We start from the raw sequence: 22,024 nt of genomic DNA, 5'->3' as shown, positions 1-22,024 counted from the left end.
GCCAGTGTGTGAAAATAAAAGATATTTGTTTCCTGATCATTAATTGTTGCCATTCTTTTTCGTGTCCATTTTCTGTTCTGTTCTATTTTTATCTATTTGTGCTCATTACCCAAAAGGGCCAATAATTACCACCTCAGAGTCCAGCTCCCTGCAGTAAATCAAGACTGTGACATTCTCGGCCGATTAAAGACAAGCTGGTAAAAGCTCTTCAAGATAAGACGCATCTCTGTAATCTGACCAAATATCTGACCCAAACTGGACAAGACCACAAGCTCAGAGGGTATCAGGAAGAAACAAAAACACTGTACAGAAAAGTACTAGCTATTTGAAAGTAAAAAATGCAAAAAAGTAGCATAAACTTCTAATTTCTTTCCAAATCCTAATAATCCTTGTAAATTTAGCCTACGAATAAAGATGCTGGTTAACTAAGACACTTTGGAGTGAAGTGACTAAATTCTATTATATATAACTGTATAAAACACAAACAAATATAATTAATAAATATAGCCGCAAGCGGCAATGATCGGCCCTCGCCACGCGGCCGCCACGCCGCAAGAGGAGGGGGCGCTAACGCGCCCCAATTTTCCTTTTATTACATCTACTGCTGAATCTGTGACGCTGTCACATCTTCTCCCCTTTGTTTTACCATCAAAAAGCAATTTTATTTTGAATTCTTGGCAAAATGTGCGGCTTTGCCGCACAGACACCGTGACTCTTTGAATAAAAATGTGGATAACTTTTGATGGTCCACCCTTGAAGATGAGTCTCACCAAATTTCAGGTTAATAGGGCTAACGCCCTAAGAGGAGTTCGTGAAAGTCTAAAGTGTAAACATGTTCTGGCGATTTCCCCATTGGAATAACATGGAAGGTTTTGATCATCGCTACGGCAAAGCCATAACAATTATGACATGGGTCTCATTGACTTTTTTGATGGGGATGCTAAAATTGAGTTGTGTGTCAAATTTCATATAATTTCGCAAAACTAAACATTTAACCTCCATATAAAATCTGTAGGGGGCGCTGTGGCTCCAAATTAATTTATTTCACTTCAAGTAGGTTTAGGGCAAAGAGTTTAACAACTGATTCTAATTTGACGCAATTCGGACTTTATCTGCGCAAACGGCAGAAATGTAAAATTTGGGAGATTTCTGAAATTCTAGCTACAGTTTGCGGCTTCGCCGCTCAGAGACCGTGACAGGTATCAATGTAATTTGAATAACTTTTGATGTCCCACTCAGTAGCATTTTCACCAAATTTCAGCTTTTTAGGGCCAACGCCCTGGGAGGAGTTCGTAAAAGTACAACGTTTGGAAAAACTCCGAAGTCATGTTTAGCCATTTTTGAAGCAATATGGCCGACATTTGGTTGGGCGGACGGCGTTGCCGTAGTAATATTTTTTACTTCTCTTGTCACCATCTACCTCTGCGCCAAATTTCATGATTCTACGATCAGATTTTTTTTGGGTCATTTCCCATCTCTCAATGCATTTTTGGTACATTTGGGGGCGCTGACGCGCCAATTTATTTTATTTTAGAAAAGGGAAATAGCCAGAATGTAGAGAGGCACGATTTTTAGAGGTGTGCAAATTTTTGTGACTTTTCGTCAATGTTCACTGGGTGAAAAATAGGGGGGTTGGTCCCGAGAAGAAAGAAAGAAGAAAGAATAATATTCCGATGCGAAAACAATGTTTCCCATTTTTCAAATATCATAAACTATACATTTTCGGAAAGCGCTCGTGCTTTCCTACCTCATGGTGTGGGTCCCTGGTCACTGAGGGGTACTTTCGTTAATTTTGAGTGGGCTCCGCCCACTTTGTGTTTTTGGCCCTCTATACAGGAATAATGTTCAATTTTTGCATTACATGCTTATATGCACGGAACATGCAAGAGATGGGGAACGTATTCGTGAGCTACTTAGGGCAAATGAGTGCTTTATATGGGGATGACGACCGCTTCGCGGTCGTCATCTCAATGTAAAGTGCTCGTTTAGTGCGCACTTTTGCACGGGCTTCGCCCGTTTACAACGGTAATGTTCCATTTTCCTACTACTAATTAGTATGCACGGGGCGTGCATGAGTGAAGGAGTGCGTTAGTGAGTGTTTGGAAGTGGGCGAGCGCTTCGCGCTCGATTTCGTGCGCACTATGTGCGCACTTTCGCAGCCGTGCTTCGCACGGCCTTACGAGATTAATAGGCCTCTCGCCAGCTTGTGGCGCTCGGGCCTAATAATAATAATAATAACAACAATAAGTGTTTTTGTAATTTATCTGTCAATTTTTAGCTTATTGTTCGAAAAAGACAAACACATGTTGAACAGAAACAACACGTCCTGTGTTTTACTTTCACAATAAAAGGCTACACAATATTCTTTATCTTCTGTTGTCAGACTTTTACAATCCCTTTGTGTTGTTAATTTGCACATGACGTCGCACAAAAACTGCAATCGATTTTTCCAAATTTAGCAGCTCTGTTCTGCCTCATTTCACACATTTTGCCCGAGCAGAACTGGAAAAGGCCTGAATTACAACACTTCCTCCTTATTTTGTCAAAACTTCACAACGATCATCAAAAAACGAATGAAATAACCCCTTTTGGCCCCGGTGGCGTCTGCGTCCAGATGAGTGTGTTTGCGCTCGGCTGGAGTCAGTGGACCACCGACGTGTCACTTCCTGCTCTGCGCTCGCCGTTGTCATGGAGAGAGAGGCCTGAGCGCCGATAGCGATAAAGAGCCATCTGCCGCCGGCCTGACCACCTACAGCCCACTGCCTTCAGCGTGATTGATCGCCCCCAGAGAGTGACAGGGAGGGAGAGAGGGAGGGAGAGAGGGAGGAGCATGAAGAGAGAGAGAGAGAGAGAGAGAGAGAGAGAGAGAGAGAGAGAGAGAGAGAGAGAGAGAGAGAGAGAGGAAGGGGGTATGAGAGGACATAGAGGATCTAGAGAGGGAGGAAGAGGGGGAAGGAGAGGGAGGAGCATGAAGAGAGAGAGAGAGGAAGAACGTATGAGAACATAATAGAAGAAGAGAAAGAGAGAGAGGAGAGGGTATGAGGGTATATAGTGGGACAGAGAGAGAGAGAGAGAGAGATAGAGAGAGAGGGAGAGACCAGATAGGAGAAGGAGAAAAGCAGCAGGTAGGAAAATAGAGAGGAAAGAAGGAGGGAAAGGAAGAGAAAGAGAGAGGTGGTGTGAGAGAGTGAGGAGGGGGTAAGGAGAGAGAGAGAGGGAAGGGCAGTGATATAAAGAGGAAGTGAAAGGTGAAGGGGACCACGAGGGAGAGAAAGGAAATGACAAATAGAGAAGAGGGGGGTTAAAAAAGACAAGGAGAGAGGGGGGGAAGAGGGAGGGAAAGGAAAAGACAGAGAGAGCAGCAAATGGAGAGAAGTTATATAGGAGACAGAGTGAAAGAGAAAGTAAGGGAGATAGAAAGAGGTAGAGGAGAGAGAAGAGGTGTAGAAATACAAAGAAAGAATGGGGAGAGGTAGAAAAAGAGGTGGGGGTATAGAGAGAGAGACAGAAAGACAGAAAGAAAGAAAGAGAGGGAGGGAGATGGGTGAAGGAGAAGGAGAGAGCGAAAGAAGATGCAGCGAGGGAGAAAGAGAGAGAGAGAAGACGGAGAGATAGAGAGAGAAAGGGGCAGCAGACAGCGAAAGAGAAGGCAGAGAGAGAGAAGAATGTTGACAGTGGGCGAGGGAAAGAGAGGAAAAGAAGGACAGCTAGAGAGAGAGAGACAGAAAGAAAGAAAGAAAGAAAGAAAGAAAGAAAGAAAGAAAGACGGAAAAAAGGAGACAGTTAGAGAGGGAGATGGGTGAAGGAGAAAAAAAAGAGAGGGAAAGAAGATACAAAGAGGGAGAGATATGAAAAGAGAAAGAGAGTGTGGAGAGAGAGAGAAGACGGAGAAATAGAGAGAGAAAGGGGCAGACAGCAAAAGATAAGGCAGAGATAAAGTGACAGTGGTTGAGGGAAAGAGAGGAAAAGAAGGACAGAGAGAGAGAGACAGAGAGACAGACACAGAGAGAGAGAGACAGACAGAGACAGAGAAACAGGCAGAGAGAGAGAGAGAGAGACAGAGAGACAGACAGACAGACAGAGAGAGAGAGAGCGAGAGACAGAGTTAGAGACAGAGACCGACAGAGAGAGAGAGAGAGGGAGAGAGAAAGGGGCAGCAGACAGCGAAAGAGAAGGCAGAGAGAGAAAAGAATGTTAAAGTGACAGTGGTTGAGGGAAAGAGAGGAAAAGAAGGACAGAGAGAGAGACAAACAGAGAGAGAGACAGAGAGACAGGCAGAGAGAGAGAGACAGGCAGAGAGAGAGAGAGACAGACAGAAAGACAGAGACAGACAGAGAGAGAGACAGACAGACAGAGAGACAGACACAGAGAGACAGACAGAGACAGAGAGACAGGCAGAGAGAGAGAGAGAGAGACAGGCAGAGAGAGACAGACAGAGAGACAGAGACAGACACAGAGAGAGACAGACAGATACAGAGAGACAGACAGGCAGAGAGAGAGAGAGACAGACAGAGAGAGAGAGACAGAGAGACAGACACAGAGAGAGAGACAGACAGAGAGAGGCAGAGACAGAGAGAGAGAGACAGGCAGAGAGAGAGAGAGACAGGCAGAGAGAGACAGACAGAGAGAGAGACAGACAGAGACAGAGAGACAGGCAGAGAGAGAGACAGACAGAGAGAGAGACAGACAGACAGAGAGAGAGAGAGAGAGAGACAGAGAAGAAGACAGAGGGTGGGGGGCGGGGCGTGTCCAGATGTCTCCCAGAGTGCCCCCGGGGTCTTATGTCCTACCCTCCGCTGTTTCCACGGGAGACAAATGTACAGACGTGACACTGTGCGGCCGTGGACCAATTACGCGTCACCAATAATACACACAGTGGACGGGGCGCAATGGCTGATGGGAAGGAACAACGTGTGCTGTGTTTCCGGGCGGAGAACGTGAAGGTGCACGAGACAAATGACTTATGGGGACTTTTACCCCGGGAACCTTGGGGGACAGAGGCCGTGTTTTGGCATCTTTAGCGACATCTGGTGGTGAAAGTGCAAAGTGGCGGTTGTTGGTCCAGAAAAGCTCTTACGCAACAATGACACGGACGAAACATAGACGTGCCTCTCCTGGATAGTAGTAAAAAAACATACAATAAAACAGTTCTTATTTTTAATGAATGAACACTGCTACAAATACTGCTTTTAAACGGCAGTTAAAACCGTCTAAGTTAGCTCAGGATTAATTTTGTCTGCAACCGTCACTCAGCATTACAATGTTTGAAACTGGTTCAAAACATACGTTGGTGGTAGTTTTTATTTCATTGCACACTATTTTTCAAAGATTATGGTTTCAGAAGTAGCTTAAATGTACTGTTTTTAAATTTAGAAACCCTTTTTAAATGCGTTTTTGCTCTTAAAACAAACAAAAACAACCCGGCGCCACGCTATAAGACCGGGAATCGAACCCGAGGCCTTCATGAAATTATATCTGACAGAGAGAAACCCCGAGGCCATCCAGGTACAATGAAAATATTATATTTGTTATGCTTTTACAGAGAAAATAAATACATCAAAAAGGTCCAGTCTGAGAGCGGTGAAAATCCCGTCGGATGTAAATGATCTCATCATTCATTAACCTTCAGGGCCCTCAATCACTGCCGACCGAGGGCCACGCGCGCCACATTTCCGCGCGTATCCTGGAAAGATTACCGCAGTTTGATGAATATAAATTTCATATCTGACGCAAATCTCATTCCGTCCCATTCAGTCCGTCGCTTCCTCTGAATCAAAACAGATAAGAATCATGGGCCGTGGTCTGCAGAGCTGCAACAGCCTGAGTTAAGATGTAAGTCACTGAATCAAATATGTTTCTGTTGTTTATTCATTCAGCTTAAGTGAGAGAGTGAGTGAGGTGTAGAGGAAGATCATTTATTCATGCTTATTTCTGATCATTAGCAGGTCAAAGGTGATTGGGTGAATAATGCAGTAGGGGCCGATCACCTACTGCCTATTTATCTTCACATACATAAATAACACGTTTAATAGACCAATAATTACGCTGTACGTTTCATGTTTAAAAGTAGTAGTTTAAAAACAACCACATTTTCTACTACACAGTGTTAAATAAAAGAGATGTATAAAATTGTTTGTGTTAAAAAGACTGAGAGGTATTTTTCAAGTGTACTTTTTTACTTTGAAGTACAATTTTAGCAGCAGCACTTTGTATTTGAGTAGGGTGCGTTATTAGACGTGTAAATACTTTCCACCACAGCATTATTTTATGGATTTTGCAGATAAATGATAAAATAAAGATAATGATAATGATAAAAGATAAAAGATAAAAAACGCTATTCCTGGAGTGGACCATGTGGGTGAAGGATCTTGCCCAGGGAAACAAAAACAGTATTTGGGCTTGAGTGAGATGAACAATTAGTAAAAAAATATATAGTTTAAGGCTTAAAAAGGCTTAAAAACATAAGTCTATTTTATCCACATAATGTTTTTCATTAGAACTATGGCAATAGTGTCATGAAGTGCTATTTTAGACCTTCATTAGCACTAATAAACATCTAGAATTGTCCTGTTATAGAGCTGGTTTAGAGTAACACTTGGAAACTGTCAAATCTTTCAGTAGGTGGCACTTGATTGGTGGAAAAAGTGACCCGCCGCAGCCCTTTCACTTCCATTTTCCCTCTATAATACACAGAGCCATAAATCTATATTTGTTGGTCAATGATTAAGTCCAAAAGTCCTATGCCGTTTCGTTAATATCAGATAAAGTCGCTGAATTACGTCCCCGTCCCCACAAACACAAGTGCCACGGGGAAATGTGTGAGCGCGATGAAATACGAGCCGTTCCCGGGGCCCATCCATTCCCAGCTGGGGCCGCTGATGGCACTGTGTTGTCCTATCATAACGCCTAATGACGCTGAAGTCATCACTTACTTCATCCTGACATCAGTTATCGATTGGTCGTCCCGTGAAGTGATGTGTGCGGACGGGAGGAGGGAGGGGGGGGCCGACACGGAGAGGGACAGATGCACAGACGGACGCGTGGTCAGCCCAAAATGGGGCTAATCTCATTAATATAAGATGCGTCATATGACTCCATTATCGGGGGTTTTTCATTCTGTAGGAAACAAAGATAAAGAAGATGAGCGGAGAGTTAGTACAATGAGTCGACCATGCAAAGATGTACAAGATAGGCTGTATTTACTGTTTTTTTTTGTGCTATATTTTATTTATTTTGACAGGGTTGTGCCAGATTATATGACAAAGGTGGTGAACTTGAAATGTCCCCTATTCAATCAAGATTATAACTGCAACTACTTGTGGGTGGAGCAAACAATGCAAATATTGATGTTCTTATGGACTGCATTTCTACCCAATTGGATGTAGAATTTTGTATTTTATTTTTTTAAACGAGGGGGTGAGATTTGGAGGAGTTTGCAGGCCTGAAAGGTTTGAATGGGAACACGATTGTTATATTTTTTGGAGCTACAATCCAACAACTGCATTGACTTGGACACGTACAGAGGAGTTAGGATGCTTTAGATTGCCACACAGCTGGCCTCAGGGGCGTCAAACTGGGGGGGGGGGGGGGGTAAAGAGGGTACTCGTCGTTGAGGGCCCAGAGCAGGAAGGGGCCCTCACAAAGTCTGTATAATGCCATTTTCACTTGTGTGTGAGCCCATCAAGACAAGACAATGTTTACGCTACACCCCTGGCAGGCCTGTAGGGACGTACAAAGAGGATGTATGAACTTGTGAAAATAGAAGAAATGAATGAGAGCCTGAGGTTGATAGAGCGTCTGTGGAGCGCCCTCCCACATGAAATGTACAAATTATGAAATGTTTACACGCATGACCAACCAAAGGCTTCTAGTCAAACAAACCTGTGTAAAGACAGCAACATGAACTGTATTTAAATAATGACTAGTAGTATTCTTGATTGGAACAAGTTTTACTAGATGGATCGACTGGGGATTACGTGACAATTTACCCTGTACATATTGTATTTTATTGGCACGTTGGACAGTTTTTCACACCAACCTGTCCAGGGACTGCGGGTGGAAAATGGCAAATTTGCTATAACCTGGCACGAACATGTTCCTTCACTTGTGTAGGTCAAAGTTTTAAGTGTATTGTCCCCGATAAAACAACTAAATCAAAGGAGAAAGAGGATTAGGAGACACGTGATTCACTGTCAACGTCACACTGTTTTGCCTATAGATGATTTTGCACAATATCTAATTACAGAAAATAATCTAAATGACATAAACTTGCCTGCCCAATCTCCATTAAATATTATTCACCTGCCTGTGCGAAATATTTCCTTTTCCGTAACGTTGACAAGATTCTAAGCCATGAGGTGTACGTTATCTGGCAATTTACTTGAATACACGTAAAATAAAACATAAGTACAACCATCTATTTCAATTGGAGTCATCTGAGCCGGGTGATGTTATGTCAGGATATAGACCCCTCTAAAGCCCGATGTGGGGGCAGCGTGTTCCATACCCATCTGGTTGACCTCTATTGATCACCACATAAATTATTGATGTGTAATTAAAACATGATGAGCAGTGGAGGCAGTGGGGGGGAGGGTAAGTCATTTCTAACACCTTTTATATACTGTTTTATGTTAGAATCACATAAAAAAACATGACGTCACTGCAAGTCACCCCTGTACCAGAAGCTTCCTCCTCTGTCCCGTGTCAGGACGGTTTTGGTGGGACAGAGGATGGATGAATCACATACAGATCTGAGGGTCAGTTGCATGATTGAGTGCACACAGGGAGGGGCAGTGAGGTCATCAGCACAATCCCAATGTCCAGTTTTGGTTCGGGCTAAAGACTTCTTTGCCTTCATTCCTCTTGCATTTGTATTTCAAACCAGATAGCAGGCTTAGGATAATCTGAATTAAAGACTACATTGTATAATTTAGATGATCCTAAGCCTAGCATCTCTGGTGATGATCCTAAAGCCTGGATAAACGAGAGACATACAAAAAGCATGAACCAAAAAATTAGTAAAGTATTGTCTCCTTGTGTATGAAGGTGTTCCTGAAGTGTTTTATCACCAGTGTAAGGGGAAATACATATTAGATTACTCTAGAACTTTGCCAAACTTTAAAAGGGCAATAGTCGTGTAATACAAATCCAAGCCATTATTATTACCTTCATATCAATACATATATTTTTCACTATTGTAGCCTCATGTTAAGTTAATATTCACTTCTTCAAGACAGTACTTTTCCCACATCAGTTTTCTGTTTTGTCTAACCTTCCTTTGATACCGGTCTCCGGCACAGCAGCTGAATGTGGAGGGGCCACAGGTGATGATCCAAGATGTCCGACAGTGGGGCCCACACAACGCACCTGCCCACGAGTCCTGCTCACCATCTGCACGAGGAAACAGTTGTCTGGTGGCCCCTGATGAAATTCCATCTGTTTATCACGATTGTTTCAAAACAACTAGTGAAATAACCTGTTTTCAGCCTTAAAAAAAGAACGATTACAAAGTCTGAAGGATTCTGAAACACACGATGTACCGCCCTCTATCGACCAGCAGAGTAATTACACCATTCCCGATTTCTGGAGCATCAAAACGTATAACAATATAGCCACATCTTTTTATGATAGATTAACAAATGTGTATGATAGGAAAAAAAGAGAAAGAAGGGAGCAGTGAGTGAACTTTATTGATTGGTTGATAAAGATGACAGTTTTTAATGTACACACAACCACTGGACCATTGGTAAAAAACAAAAACACTTCTGTCTCTGTACTCATCTGAAAATTTGCCAAAAAGAAGCTGACATCAAGTACAAAACATATCATAATTTGTATTAAACCCCCAAAGAAGTTGTTTAGAACTGGATAAAGCAGGATTCACACACACAATTGAAAATAGAAAAACTAGTTATTTTCAACAAAACAGATAAACTGGGGGGAAAAAACCACAGACATGGTCAAACGGATCACACAAAATCAGACTAAAGGCACGTTGGTCCCAACACATCTCCTCCGAGAGAGAATAAGACCAGAGTCACGTTTTAAACCCTGCATGCATATGGCGGCTCTGCTTAAACATGTACATTACACACACAGGCCGGTTCTACACATTCATGAAAAATGTCATCAGTAGCCACAATTATGAAAGTAATGTTAGAAAGCTAAATGCAAAATATAGAGGAGCGTTTAACAGCTCTTTTTACAGATGTAGTCCATTGTTAAATAACCAAGTCTACGGGCTCGCAAATGTATTTCTTAAAACTCACTGACCAAAGTTGGGATAAACAAAGCTCACAAATAACTAAGGAAAGAATAAACAGAATTTATCTAGAGAAGGTGCTCTTTAGATGCTGTCAGAGTTTGGTGTAAACCTAACATGTTAATACAGAAAACTCACTCTGGGAATAATAAAGTATTACATTTATGCAAACCAACAAAGTTTGCTAGTGCTATACAAAACCACAAGATGACATTAGCCATGTTTACAGCTACAAATAAATTTCACATTTTGTTTTAAACCTCAATTGTCTCTGCACTAACCCAAACCCACATGAAAACATGATAAAATGAATGCTGAAAGGACTTTCTCGTGAACATTGGGGTTAGATTGATGTTAGATGGTGGATTTGGAGAAAGAGACTTTGAGGTGATGGTTTCCTCCCATGTCGTAGTTATGGAGCTCGATCAGCGCTTGGATGGCCTCCTCCACTGACGACATCTGGATCAGAGCCATCTTATGGTCCCTAAACAGGAACATTTACACATTACATCGTTTCGAGACTGACATGAGACAAAGGGTGAGTTTACTTTGCATAAATAAAAAATCAAATGCATTTTGAATTTGGTCTTACTGGAAAAATTTGAAGGCCTTCACAGTTCCTCCAGAGTTTGAGAACATCTCACGAATTTCCTCTTCTCCAAGGCCCTCTCTGGTGGAAAAATGCCACAAAAAGTCCATTCTCAAAGTGCACCATGATCAGTTGTTTTGATGACTCTAAAATGAAAGATAAACTGCAAAGCTGCCCTGCCTGCAGAGCATTATTACCTGACATTTGAAAGATGAAGTGTGGTAGAAGGAGGAAATATGTTCTGAAAGTTCTTGGACCCGGGCTTCTTGAAGCGGTGCAGAGGTGAGCCAGAAAAATCTACAAATATTTTTTAATACAGTAAGAACACTTCCAAAAACCACCTGATAAACTGGTGCCTAATATACCCATGTCTTTATCATTCTAGGCTGGTTATGGTCTTACCTTTGGTGAGGAGCTGATCATCCAGGCCTTCTCTGGGTAAAGCTACAGTCTGATGTTTGGACAGTGTCACTCTCATCACTTTTCCAAAGATTTTCTGCCCGTTCAGATGACTCATAGCTGTGTAACGCAAAACAGATCTGAGAATAGCTCAAATCATCAACATTGAACATGCATTTAGTTTAGTTTTGGTTAGTGTCGAGTGTAAGTCGTTACCGAGCTGAGCCTGGTTGCCGTCCGCCAGCTGGATCAGAGCACTGTCCTTCTTGTTGTAGAGGATCTTCACCCTCTGCACATCGCCATAGACCCCTGAGGAGAAAGAGAGAGAGACAGCCGAGCCAGAAGAGAGGGCGAGGACAGACAGAGCAGAAAGATGGAGCCGACGAAGATACAGGAGAGGTGTGAAGGATGAAGGAATAAAGTTAGTGCCAGAAAAACAAATGAAAAGAAGAAATGGAGTCTTCCCATTTGACTTCCTCTAAACACTTTTCAAATGCTAACAGGTCGTTTTATTGACTGCCAACCAGAAAAATACTGCCGTAAACGTACAATGCTAAAACACACAAGTGCAGTGAGAAAAACACATTTAATCAGAAGCACTGGACTAAAATAAACCTCTAAATGTTAACATGTTTTGATAAAAAGAGGCTGGTTGACAGCGTCTCGGCTGTGTGGCAGTAATGACAAACTTCAAAAAGAGCACCAATGATCTGGCATTTGATATGAGCGTGGTACACTGTGGCTGTACCTGATAATTTCAGAGAAAGGGATAGGAGAGATGCAGAGGCTTTAGGAGCTTGTTAGAGTGAGCTCGACTGGTAAAGGGATGAAAAGCAAACATTAAAATGATCCACATTGTTCTGGCTGAGTGTTGTGTGATGCTGGCACCTTAAAACAATCTCTAGAACTATAATAATAATAATATACTGCAGAAAGCCCAAACTTAGCAGTCACTACAGTGCCTTTTCCTGACTTAAGCATATGCGGTGCCAGGAAAGTCCATTATTTATTCACTAGTCTATATCATCATTTGGATGCCTCCAGTTTTGTTTTTTTACAATTTACATTTCCTGTTTTAATGCAGCCTGTAAAAAGTCAGAACTACACCTAGCACATTCAGACAGCAAAATGCAGTCACATTTATACTTGCTACCACATTTATACTTACTTAAGCTAAAGAAATAATGCTACCAATTTAGACTTGCTTTTAACACAGCACTGTGCCATTTATAGGGTAAAATATCTTGAATCATTTGCTACTATGTATTGTGTTGATCAAATTAGATTTTAGATGATCTAGTGTTTTTGATATGTTCCCACTCCCACTCCCTCTTTGTGCCGTTCTGAAGTGCTCTAAAAATAAACCTTGATTGATTGATTGAATACCACCACATCTTTAACTACGTTGCCTTTAGACTTCAGAAGATTGAGGATGATTTTAATGTCTGTTCTCTTTGAGTGGCTTTAAGTAAGTGTTCACTTTGTGACAAAAAACGAAACATTGGCCGAATATCCCGCCCTACAACCATGAGTGGAGAAAACTTTGATTAACAGAGAGCTAAACAGATAGAGTAGTAGAGGTTGAACATACCGAAGAGGGTAAAGAGACTTTGAGGCGTGACCATCTTTAGAGAGAGAGACCGCAGAGCAGAGGACAGAGGAGGAGGAGCAGAAGAGAGGACAGACGAAGGAACAGACCGCCCAGCGTTGGGACGGTGGTGGTGTCCGCGATGAAGGGGCAGAGCAAAGATAGAGAAGGCATGGGACGTCCAGGGAGGGTCAAGTGTGTTAGGAGCACAGGAGGGGCGAGGAGGGGAACACAGGTGGAGGGACAGGTAAGTGTTAAAAAAGACGACATTACAGGACATTTGAGCAAACAGTTGGGAGGAAATGTTTGGAAAATAAGTCAAACAAAAACATGTGGGTAAAGGGGAGCAGAGAGGGAGGGGAGGAGAGGAGGACAAAAACCAAAGCAGAGGTCAGTAAACAGAGCATCAGTGGAACATCAAAGGAATGATTACTGCTTCCACCCAACACACCACTTCTCTCTCTCACTCACACACACAAACACACACACACTGGATGAAAGGATGCGGGCGCTCAAACGTTTTATTGAGCAATGGACAAAAAGCAAATCAACGGTAGGCTTGTTCGAAAGTGGCCAGAGCAGCAAAGGCAAAAATGATATAGTAACAGATTCTATTGAAAGAAAGTCAACTACAAGGGAACATGGAAGAAACTTCTTTGTTTGCAGCTCACCAAATACAAAATGTATTTAGTTTTGCAGTCATCTTTTAAGATTGTAAGATTTAAATACTTTTCTTCTTTTTTTTGGCAAGTTGGGGATTTATTTTCAAAATAATTTGCGAACTGCTTGAGACTACATCTGGCTGGAGGCTACATCTGGCACACTTTATTCTGAACAAGCCAAGTATGAAAGAGAGTGGAAGCAAAACTAACCAAAAGGGAATTAACAATGAAGCAGATTAATTGTCTACATTAAATAATAATAATAATAATAATAATAATCAAATCAAAAGAAATTGTCTTTACAAAACACAGGGTGATTCAAGTGTTTCGCTCTAGTGCTGGTAGATATAATTTTGAGTAGAGGAGCTGTAGGATTATTATTTTAAATATATATTTTGGGTCTATAAATATGGTGAATGATGGCACCATATTTGTTAATGTGACACTGAAGACAGTGAATGAGTGCTGATGAGGTTCTCAGGCTTGTAGAGGAGCTGGAGCTACAAGCCCTGCACCACAGAGGGCTGAGGCGTTCAGACAGAGGATTCTGATAGAGAGTTGAACAGAGAAAACATATCAGAGAGACACAAATGACAGAATAGGTCTAAAGTCAAGTCATAGGCACAGTGGAATGAGGTTTGATTTAGAGACTTAAGTTACAATGCTACGCCACCATATTTGTGTGATAATATACAATTGTTATGTTGGTTGAATAAGTCGTTTTAAATGTCCTCTCTAAGGGCAGAGGAGAAGCTTTGACCTGTGCTGGAAACATTATTGGGTTTCAAGTGCTGTTGAGGAAACTTAAGTCCATTCATTATTAGAGCTATAGATGTGTTAAAAGAGTCATAGATCATCAAAATAAATAAAGATTTTAGTAACAATGACAGTAGAATGCAGGTTGCAGAATTACAAGCACGGAGAGAACTACTTTTGCATATGTTCAAAACAGCCCTACAAATCTAATAGATTGAGAGGTGGATTCAACAGATATGTTGCTTATAAATATCAAATACCATACTAAATATTAACAGTTGGTTTGATTTTAATAAAACAATCTATCACTGAACAGGTTAAGGAATACAATAATCCATTTTGCCTGTGTACCTCGTCATTCAGGTTGGACGCCAGCAGGACCCCTGAGACTCCGGACCCCGACAGAGCGACTCGTCCAGCAGCAGCTGCAGCAGCCGCCGCAGCGCTCAGAGGACTCATGCCTCCTGTCACCCAAAAACATAGTGTTCATATCACTTCAAACAGGTGTGTAAGAGCATAAACTGTTTATAACACAATGACCCATTAGCATCAGAGAACAATTGATACAGAACACATAAAAATACTTCAAAGTCAGTATTTGTTTAATTTGACAATGACATATTCACCTCCGCTTTGTGAGAGGGAGAGAGAGGATGAATAACCACCTCCACTGGAATAAGACGCCAGTGCTCCAGACGGTGTCCCTACAACACAATATCGACCTCGTTATTTCACAACCTGATCAGATGCAGGCAACAATGTAAAAAACAATAAACTGTAGTAGTAGTGGACATAGCTAGTTTGCCCTAGCGTTCAAGATAGGAAGGGACTATGACAGCCTTTCCCTCTGCCGTTGAACTCATGAACACTCACTGCACTGTTCACTTCTTATTGCACTACATAACTTTGTATTTCATTATGTACATATCATGCTGCTTTGTATTCATTGTTCAATGTTTAGTTGTTTGTGTTACACCGAATCACCAGGACAAGTTCCTATGTTTGTGAATTTTGTTCATTGACAAATGGCAATAAACCATTTGTGGCTCCTTCAGCTTTGACTTCCATTCACTTTCCATTGAAACATCTGCTTCTCTTTCTCTAACTGCTGCTGTGAGGCTCGACATTCTGACCTTTAACTGTTCATATTCAAAAGCTCCATTTTATTTTGCTAATGTCTTTGCAAATCAAGATATGACTATAACTGACCAATCAGGTGCCGCCTTCTCTCAACGTCTGTTTCAGCTAATGTTAGCCACAGGTTAGATTGACAGCTAGCTCAGCTCGTTACTAAGTGCCATGAAACCCAAACTTGGATTTCTAAATATAGAATTTTGCTCCAACTTAGCCGTTCTAACTGCTAGCCACAATTAGCATCAATTGGCTGGAGCCAGATAATATGGCCTTATTTAGTCCACCCCTTTCTACAGTTTATGGTAGAAAGAATATGAAAACAAACCCAGTAAAGAATGATCTTTGTTGGCTGAATCTCCGTCTCCAGTGGGCAGGTCAGGTCTGGTGTAATCTCGACTTTTATCATTGTTGTACTTTACATTAAGATTAACCAGTTTGCTGAAGTCTATTCTCAAAGTGCAGCATGAGTTATAGATGTTCTGTCCATCCAAAGACTGAAAAGACAAATGTGACTTTCAGGTCAAACTTTCAACCACATTAATGTGAAACAAATGGTACACACCAGTTTAGCCTGCTGAGCATTGACAGGATCACTGAACTGCAGAAGAGCCTGGAACTGGTTGTTCTTGGTGAAGGTTATAATCTTCATCACTGTCCCAAACTTGCTGAAGATCTGAATAAAATAAAATAATCAACATATTAACAAACACATCTCTGATGTGGCTATAGAAATATATTATAGAGGTATAGAAGACTATATTCATATTTCACCTGTTGCAGAACGTCCAGCGTCACTGGATAAAACATGTTGTCAATGATGATTCGCAAGACAGGGCTTGGGGGAGGCGCCAACTCTACAATTCCAGCCTCAGAGGACGGAGAGCTGCCGTCCTGCACCGCGGACACAGCCTGGAGCACTGCCTGAGCCCTCTGGATTTAAAGAGTCAAATTAATACAAATAAATAAAATAATTGATTTTGCCTGAAAACATTTTTTTTTTTCAAATGTAATGAGAAAATATACCTGATTTAGAGCAGAATCAGTTTTCAGTTCCTTATGGTTAGAGTACTGAATGAACACTGGAGCATTTCTGACCTGTAAAACGTTGCAAATGAATCATAGACAAACGTACTATGCTCATGCTTGAACTACAAACAGAAGTAAAAGTTTCCTAACCTGGGGCGTGACAGCAGTGTAGTAATTCACCATGGTAATAGCCGCTTCCTCAGTACCAAGCTCCAAAAACGCCTTGCAAAAAAGAAAGGCGGAGTCAAGCAAATTTAGTTGTAAGACTTTTCTTACGGCCAATGTCTGGAATCTGTACCTGGTTTTTTCCCTTCAGCATCAGTATGTTGGTGACTTTGCCAAAAGGAAGACCCAGAGCGATTACTTCAGTCTCTGAGACTTCGCTGGGGAGTTTTCTGATATGGAGGACTCTGGAGGGAGGAGGGTCATCCAGACGTTGCTTCTTCTTGATGTCGCTACCGTTGGCTATAGGATCAAAATGTAAGAATAGATGTGATGGATTGTGATGACACATGACAGTGAGTGAGGCTGTACCCACCGGCCATTGTGCTGGAGCTGCTACTGTACATGCTGAGCTCCTCGGAGCCTCTCTGGAAGAAATTACAAAAATCATTGGCTCATTCCAGACTATTCTGAAAAATGGTTTCACACATGGAACACTATATACAAAGAAAAACTTACCTTTAAACCAACCGCAACATCACTGTAAAAAAAAAAAAACAAATAGATCATCAATATTATTACAAAATCATAAAATGCTTCCCAATATTGACAAACTGTAAATTACAAATCAATGAATCTAACCATTTAAATCAAATAATATTATCACAATCTAAACTAATTGAGAAAATATTTTTAGTTGAATGCATTTCTTGCGCAAAATCATAAAACCTCGATTATTGTTATTGGTAACAATTATTTCGCACAAAATTCGATGACGATCGTTTCAATAATCGATTACCGTAGTTGCAATTCATATTTAGAGCTACTGTTAGCATAAAAAACACTTTCTGCGCAGACAGATAAATTTAAGATACAAATCTAGCTTTATAGTTATGAAGGAATGTTTTGATAAAATTCCTCATTGTGGCGTTTCATGCCTCTATCAGGAGTTTCCATAGCAACACGCCATCCATCCATCCAACACAGAAACATCCAATGACGCCGAGATTATTATCTCTCTATTATAAGACCCAGGTGAAAAATCAAAGCACGACTCCTACAAGTTTTCGCATTTACAAAATATGAATGCATCAATATCATTCATAAAAACATGATATAACGTTATATCCATCAGAGCTAACAGAGCTAACGTCACATTTTCCGTTTTGTGAAAATTGCGATCATGGACGGAGCAGCTAAGCTAATCACTTAGCATGCATCAAAGAGACCACTACACAATATTTTCGTTATATCATCGCGGTCACGTGAATCATAAGGTACTATGGTAGGTAATTTATATGTTCGTTATGTACAAACAATCAATTTACCCGTCCATCGCAGCTCTTTGTCCTCTTTGTCTGGAGACTACAGCACCTCGATGTCTGAGAGTAACAAAAATGGGCGCTCCTCTTTTCTGTGATACTGACAGTGAGGGCGATGTCACATCACTGGGACTAGCGCCCCCGTGTGGCAGGACTGAACAATGGACACAAGCGTGCGACAAACACTGACGTTCACATTTATTCCTCTTCTACTTCTACTACTACAACTACTACTACTACTACTACTACTACTACTACTACTACTTCTACTACTACCACACTCGTAGTAGTAGTAGTAGTAGTAGTAGTAGTAGTAGTAGTCATGTATTTTGTAATGTAGCCATAGAGCTCAGGATGGAATGTCAAGAATAGTCAGTTGCCATGGAAATCCGCCATCTTTGTTGCTGGTGTGCTAAATGCATGGATCTAAACGTGAGCTCCTATTTGTATTTGAAAAAATAAAAAACAAAGTATTAAATCAGTCAAAATGATGTAAAACAGCTGACAAAAAAGCCATGGAACAACCTGATAAACAGCCGAGCACTTTTTTTTTCTTCTCCTAATGTCTGTGTGCTAATCGTGCACTAACAACAAATATGGCAGATTTCCATGGTAACGGACATTTTTGACATTCCATCCCAAACTCACTTGGAATACTTGAGTTGCATTATATTATAGAGTGATTAGTAGATTTTTTTTATTGTCGTTTGACCATTTGTTATGCATTTATTTGTAAGATAAGATAAACTTTACACCAAAATAGAGAAGGGGAAATCGCACATGCTACTAATTATTGAATGTGGTGGGACATAGAAGGATTAGGGAAATTTGAGATAATATATTATAAATTCAATCAGATAAGAGAAGCTTTGTTTGACCCACATAGGGCAAATGCAAGTGTTGCAATGCAGAGTTCATGACCAGCAGGAGAACAGAAATGCGCAATCAAAAGTCAAGACAAACTACTATCAAAAATATACTTCAATCTAACAAAAACTGTGCAAGTAGAGTAAAATATGGACAGAAAAATAGTAGAAGTGAAGTGACTGGTGATGATTGACACTATGGTACAGTATTGGACATGATTGCTACCGGTGGAGAACACACAGATCTAGCTGTGTTCATTGTACAGTCTGACAGCAGCAGGTAGATCTGGGGAACTTCTCCTTCACATAGGTAGGATCAGTCCGTCTGAAGCGGCTCACCGGAGCAGACCGGACTCTAGCATAGTAACACTATGATTTCAGTGTTTATCCATCATAAAGCACAGAGAGGAGAGACTGGAATAGCAATAGGTGCCAACATATTACAGCAGTGAAAGCCAGTACACCCAAAATGTCTTGATATAATGTAGATCTCACTTTTTACGGAGTTCACGTAGCACTCTCTAAATAAGAGGGACAAGAGTCTTAAATGTCTTAGCACCCTGTTTTCTACCAAAAAATACAAATACAAATTGCACATAGATATGTTACCATTCAAATGGCCAGCTGCCTTATATTATACAGGCCTATATTTATACTAGTGTTAAGGAAGACAATTCTCAATATATTTTGTATATGAATACTGTTTAATCGTTCCGTGCACCTTAAACGAATACACACAGGTGTATTCTTGGTGTCCCCAGTTGTCCAGAATCTGCAACTTCACATATCTATAAGTCTGTTTGGGAGACTGCACAAGGACAAAAAGAACACAACAGGTTTTAAACAACAAGAACACATCTGGTTTACGTGTTAAAAACATTTTTTCACTCACAGGGAGTTCAAAGGTCTGAAAAGGCTCTGCTTCTGAATCATATTCAAAAGTTCCTAAATGTGTTCCCACTCCATCTTCTGACAAAAAACCCTGAAATCACAAATTAAAATGCTTTCTGTGTATCAAACATCACTTCACTATCTAATTCCATGCATACTTACAGAGACAGAGAAATGTTGGGGAGCGCTGTGGATGAGCCCGTTGAGGGAGTTCTCTCTGGAGATGTGCCCCAGAGTCACATGGGACACAATGACAGGTTGAGAGAGGGAGATGAACAGCTCTCCCTGTTGTCCTGCAAAACACCAGCACTGGCCAGGAACAAGCAACCTCGTGTGGCCCTGGGAAAGAGCAGGGAAAAGGAATGGTAAACGATATCTTAAGTTAGGGCCATCTGTGGTTTTTTTAGGGCCCACCTGTAAAGATAATTTTTGGAGGGACATTTTCCCTTAAATGCCACAAAATCCCATGCAATTTTAAAAGCACAATACCATCTGCTTTTATTGATTATATGGCCCATATAATATCAAGACACAAGGTATATTTTGCATTCATATAAATATATATGTTTGAAAAAGCATTAAACTATAATTTATATGTCACCCATTTCAAACAAAGCATCCATCACAGCATTAAAGCTAAGCAGAGGCCATTCAACCTTTGAGGGACAATAAAGGTCTTATCAGTTCTTATGTCGTTTAGACGTTTAGATTGCAACAGTCCAAAATCATCTGATAAATGTGTTAGACTTTAGTGTGGCTTGGTGAGTTTGCAAATGATTAGGCCACAATTAGTTTTTTTCCCATCAGTGCTTATACTCAGTGAGTTCTGAAGCTGTACATTTAAATGGATCAACCGTGAGCAAGGGACAAATGAAAATCATCGAGTATAGTTAATATCTTATACCTGAATGGCGGTTCTGGGTGTGTAGACGGTATACAAAATGGGAATGCCCAAAAACGTCAGGAATGGAGGCTGAGATCGAGAGCGATATTGTTCGGACGGGTCAGCATGTACGACACGGGCCCCTGCAAAAGAAGCACCACCGTAGCATAAAATTAAATTAAAATCTATACAATTATATGTCAGTCAAATATTTCAAATTGGATTAGACAAAAAAATATAACAACTTTTTCATCCAAATTTGTTGTTATTTCCGTAAACTAACTGCATGGTCCAAGGTGTTTGAATTATTAGGCCAAAAGAGACAGTAAGGTCTTACCCTGTGACTCCAGTGCAAAGTTGGGCATAGAAAGTCCTTTCGGTAGCAGTTTACGCCGCAGTTGAATCAGATCTTCCCTCATCTGCATTATTTGAGCTTCGATCGCCTTCACAGACTCGAGCTCATTGTTCACAGACTTCCATTGGGCCGAGTAAGTTTGCATCAGGTTTAAAAAACGGTCTCCATCAAGGGACACAGCAAAAGACAGCAAGATACCCACAATACACATGGAAACTGACCACAGCAAAACTGCAATAATAAACAATATTTTAGTGAACAGAAAAATATGTTGATAAGATGCTTAACATACACTATTAAATAATGTTTTTGTTACAAGCAGCTGCTGATCCTGTTGTATCAGGAGCAGGTTGGTCCCCACTTTCCTCCATGACTGGACAGATGGATTGATCAGCTTCACATTCATCGTCAATCAAAGTATGTGAGATGTCAGAATTTGTGACCAGCTCGAGATCCTTCAGAGATGTATTTGACAAAGTGGCGGACGGGGGACTTGGGTCCACTGCTGGGTCAGTGTTGAGTGTGTCAAGGCTGCCAAACTGAGACCTCTTTTTCTTATTGAAAATTCTGAAGAAGAAAACATACAGGCTTCACACAATTTGTCTCCCATAGCTAAACTGACCGATGACAAGAAATATTACAAACCTTGTAACACTTTCTTTATATGACTGTCTGGGCCTCTTCTCCCGTTCATCCTCATAGTACCCAAGTGAAATAAGGCGTGGACTTTGGCGTACCATCTGACCTGCCACTGCAGAAGCAAAACACAAGAGTTATTGACTGAAATCAATGAATCAATCGCCGACGTTTCAACATGACAAACCAAATGCCTCAGAAGAACAATATACACAGATATTTTCCGTGTGCAGGACAAGGCTGAAACGGAACCAGCGCATACAGCACTCTATTGAGATTAAACATTCATTAAACGTTCATTATATTAAGTCTAACTGTACTTACACGTGTATTAGGCTAAACCAAAGCTTTTCAAACCTTTTCTGGCTTTGCTCGCCCCCCTTGGGAGATAAACGCAGAATAGGCGCTTCTCAGCTGTGAATACGGCGTTTCAAGGAGAAGACGCGCTCTTACTTCTCCTCACTGTGGATCACTCTTACCACACAGACTGCTTT

At 41.1% G+C, this 22,024-nt stretch overlaps 2 protein-coding genes across 2 annotated transcripts; both read right to left on the bottom strand.

The window, feature by feature from the left end:
* Positions 1-9,674: 9,674 nt before the first annotated feature.
* On the bottom strand, positions 9,675-18,005 carry ptbp2b (polypyrimidine tract binding protein 2b). Its single transcript, XM_072440913.1, has 17 exons — positions 17,906-18,005; positions 17,097-17,118; positions 16,954-17,005; positions 16,714-16,880; positions 16,566-16,637; positions 16,413-16,484; positions 16,161-16,319; positions 15,952-16,062; positions 15,715-15,883; positions 14,882-14,959; positions 14,607-14,719; positions 12,841-12,874; positions 11,466-11,558; positions 11,253-11,369; positions 11,048-11,147; positions 10,854-10,931; positions 9,675-10,745 (listed from the first exon to the last, which is right to left on the bottom strand). The coding sequence occupies exons 1-17, from the start codon at positions 17,911-17,913 to the stop codon at positions 10,616-10,618; spliced, it is 1,575 nt and encodes a 524-aa protein (XP_072297014.1). The 5' UTR covers positions 17,914-18,005; the 3' UTR covers positions 9,675-10,615.
* Positions 18,006-19,371: 1,366 nt separating this feature from the next.
* Positions 19,372-21,594, bottom strand: LOC140355814 (SUN domain-containing protein 2-like). Its single transcript, XM_072440457.1, has 6 exons — positions 21,540-21,594; positions 20,877-21,125; positions 20,561-20,682; positions 19,819-19,995; positions 19,658-19,747; positions 19,372-19,573 (listed from the first exon to the last, which is right to left on the bottom strand). Exons 1-6 carry the CDS (start codon positions 21,592-21,594, stop codon positions 19,427-19,429), a joined length of 840 nt encoding a protein of 279 aa, XP_072296558.1. The 3' UTR covers positions 19,372-19,426.
* Positions 21,595-22,024: the final 430 nt, after the last annotated feature.

This window comes from Eucyclogobius newberryi, unplaced genomic scaffold, assembly GCF_026437365.1.
Source record: "Eucyclogobius newberryi isolate DKJ021-1_F unplaced genomic scaffold, fEucNew1.0.hap1 SCAF_12, whole genome shotgun sequence".
Classification (NCBI taxonomy): Eukaryota; Metazoa; Chordata; class Actinopteri; order Gobiiformes; family Gobiidae; genus Eucyclogobius; species Eucyclogobius newberryi.
The sequence above is the reverse complement of the archived record's forward strand: the minus strand, read 5'-3'. Positions and strand labels throughout refer to the sequence as shown.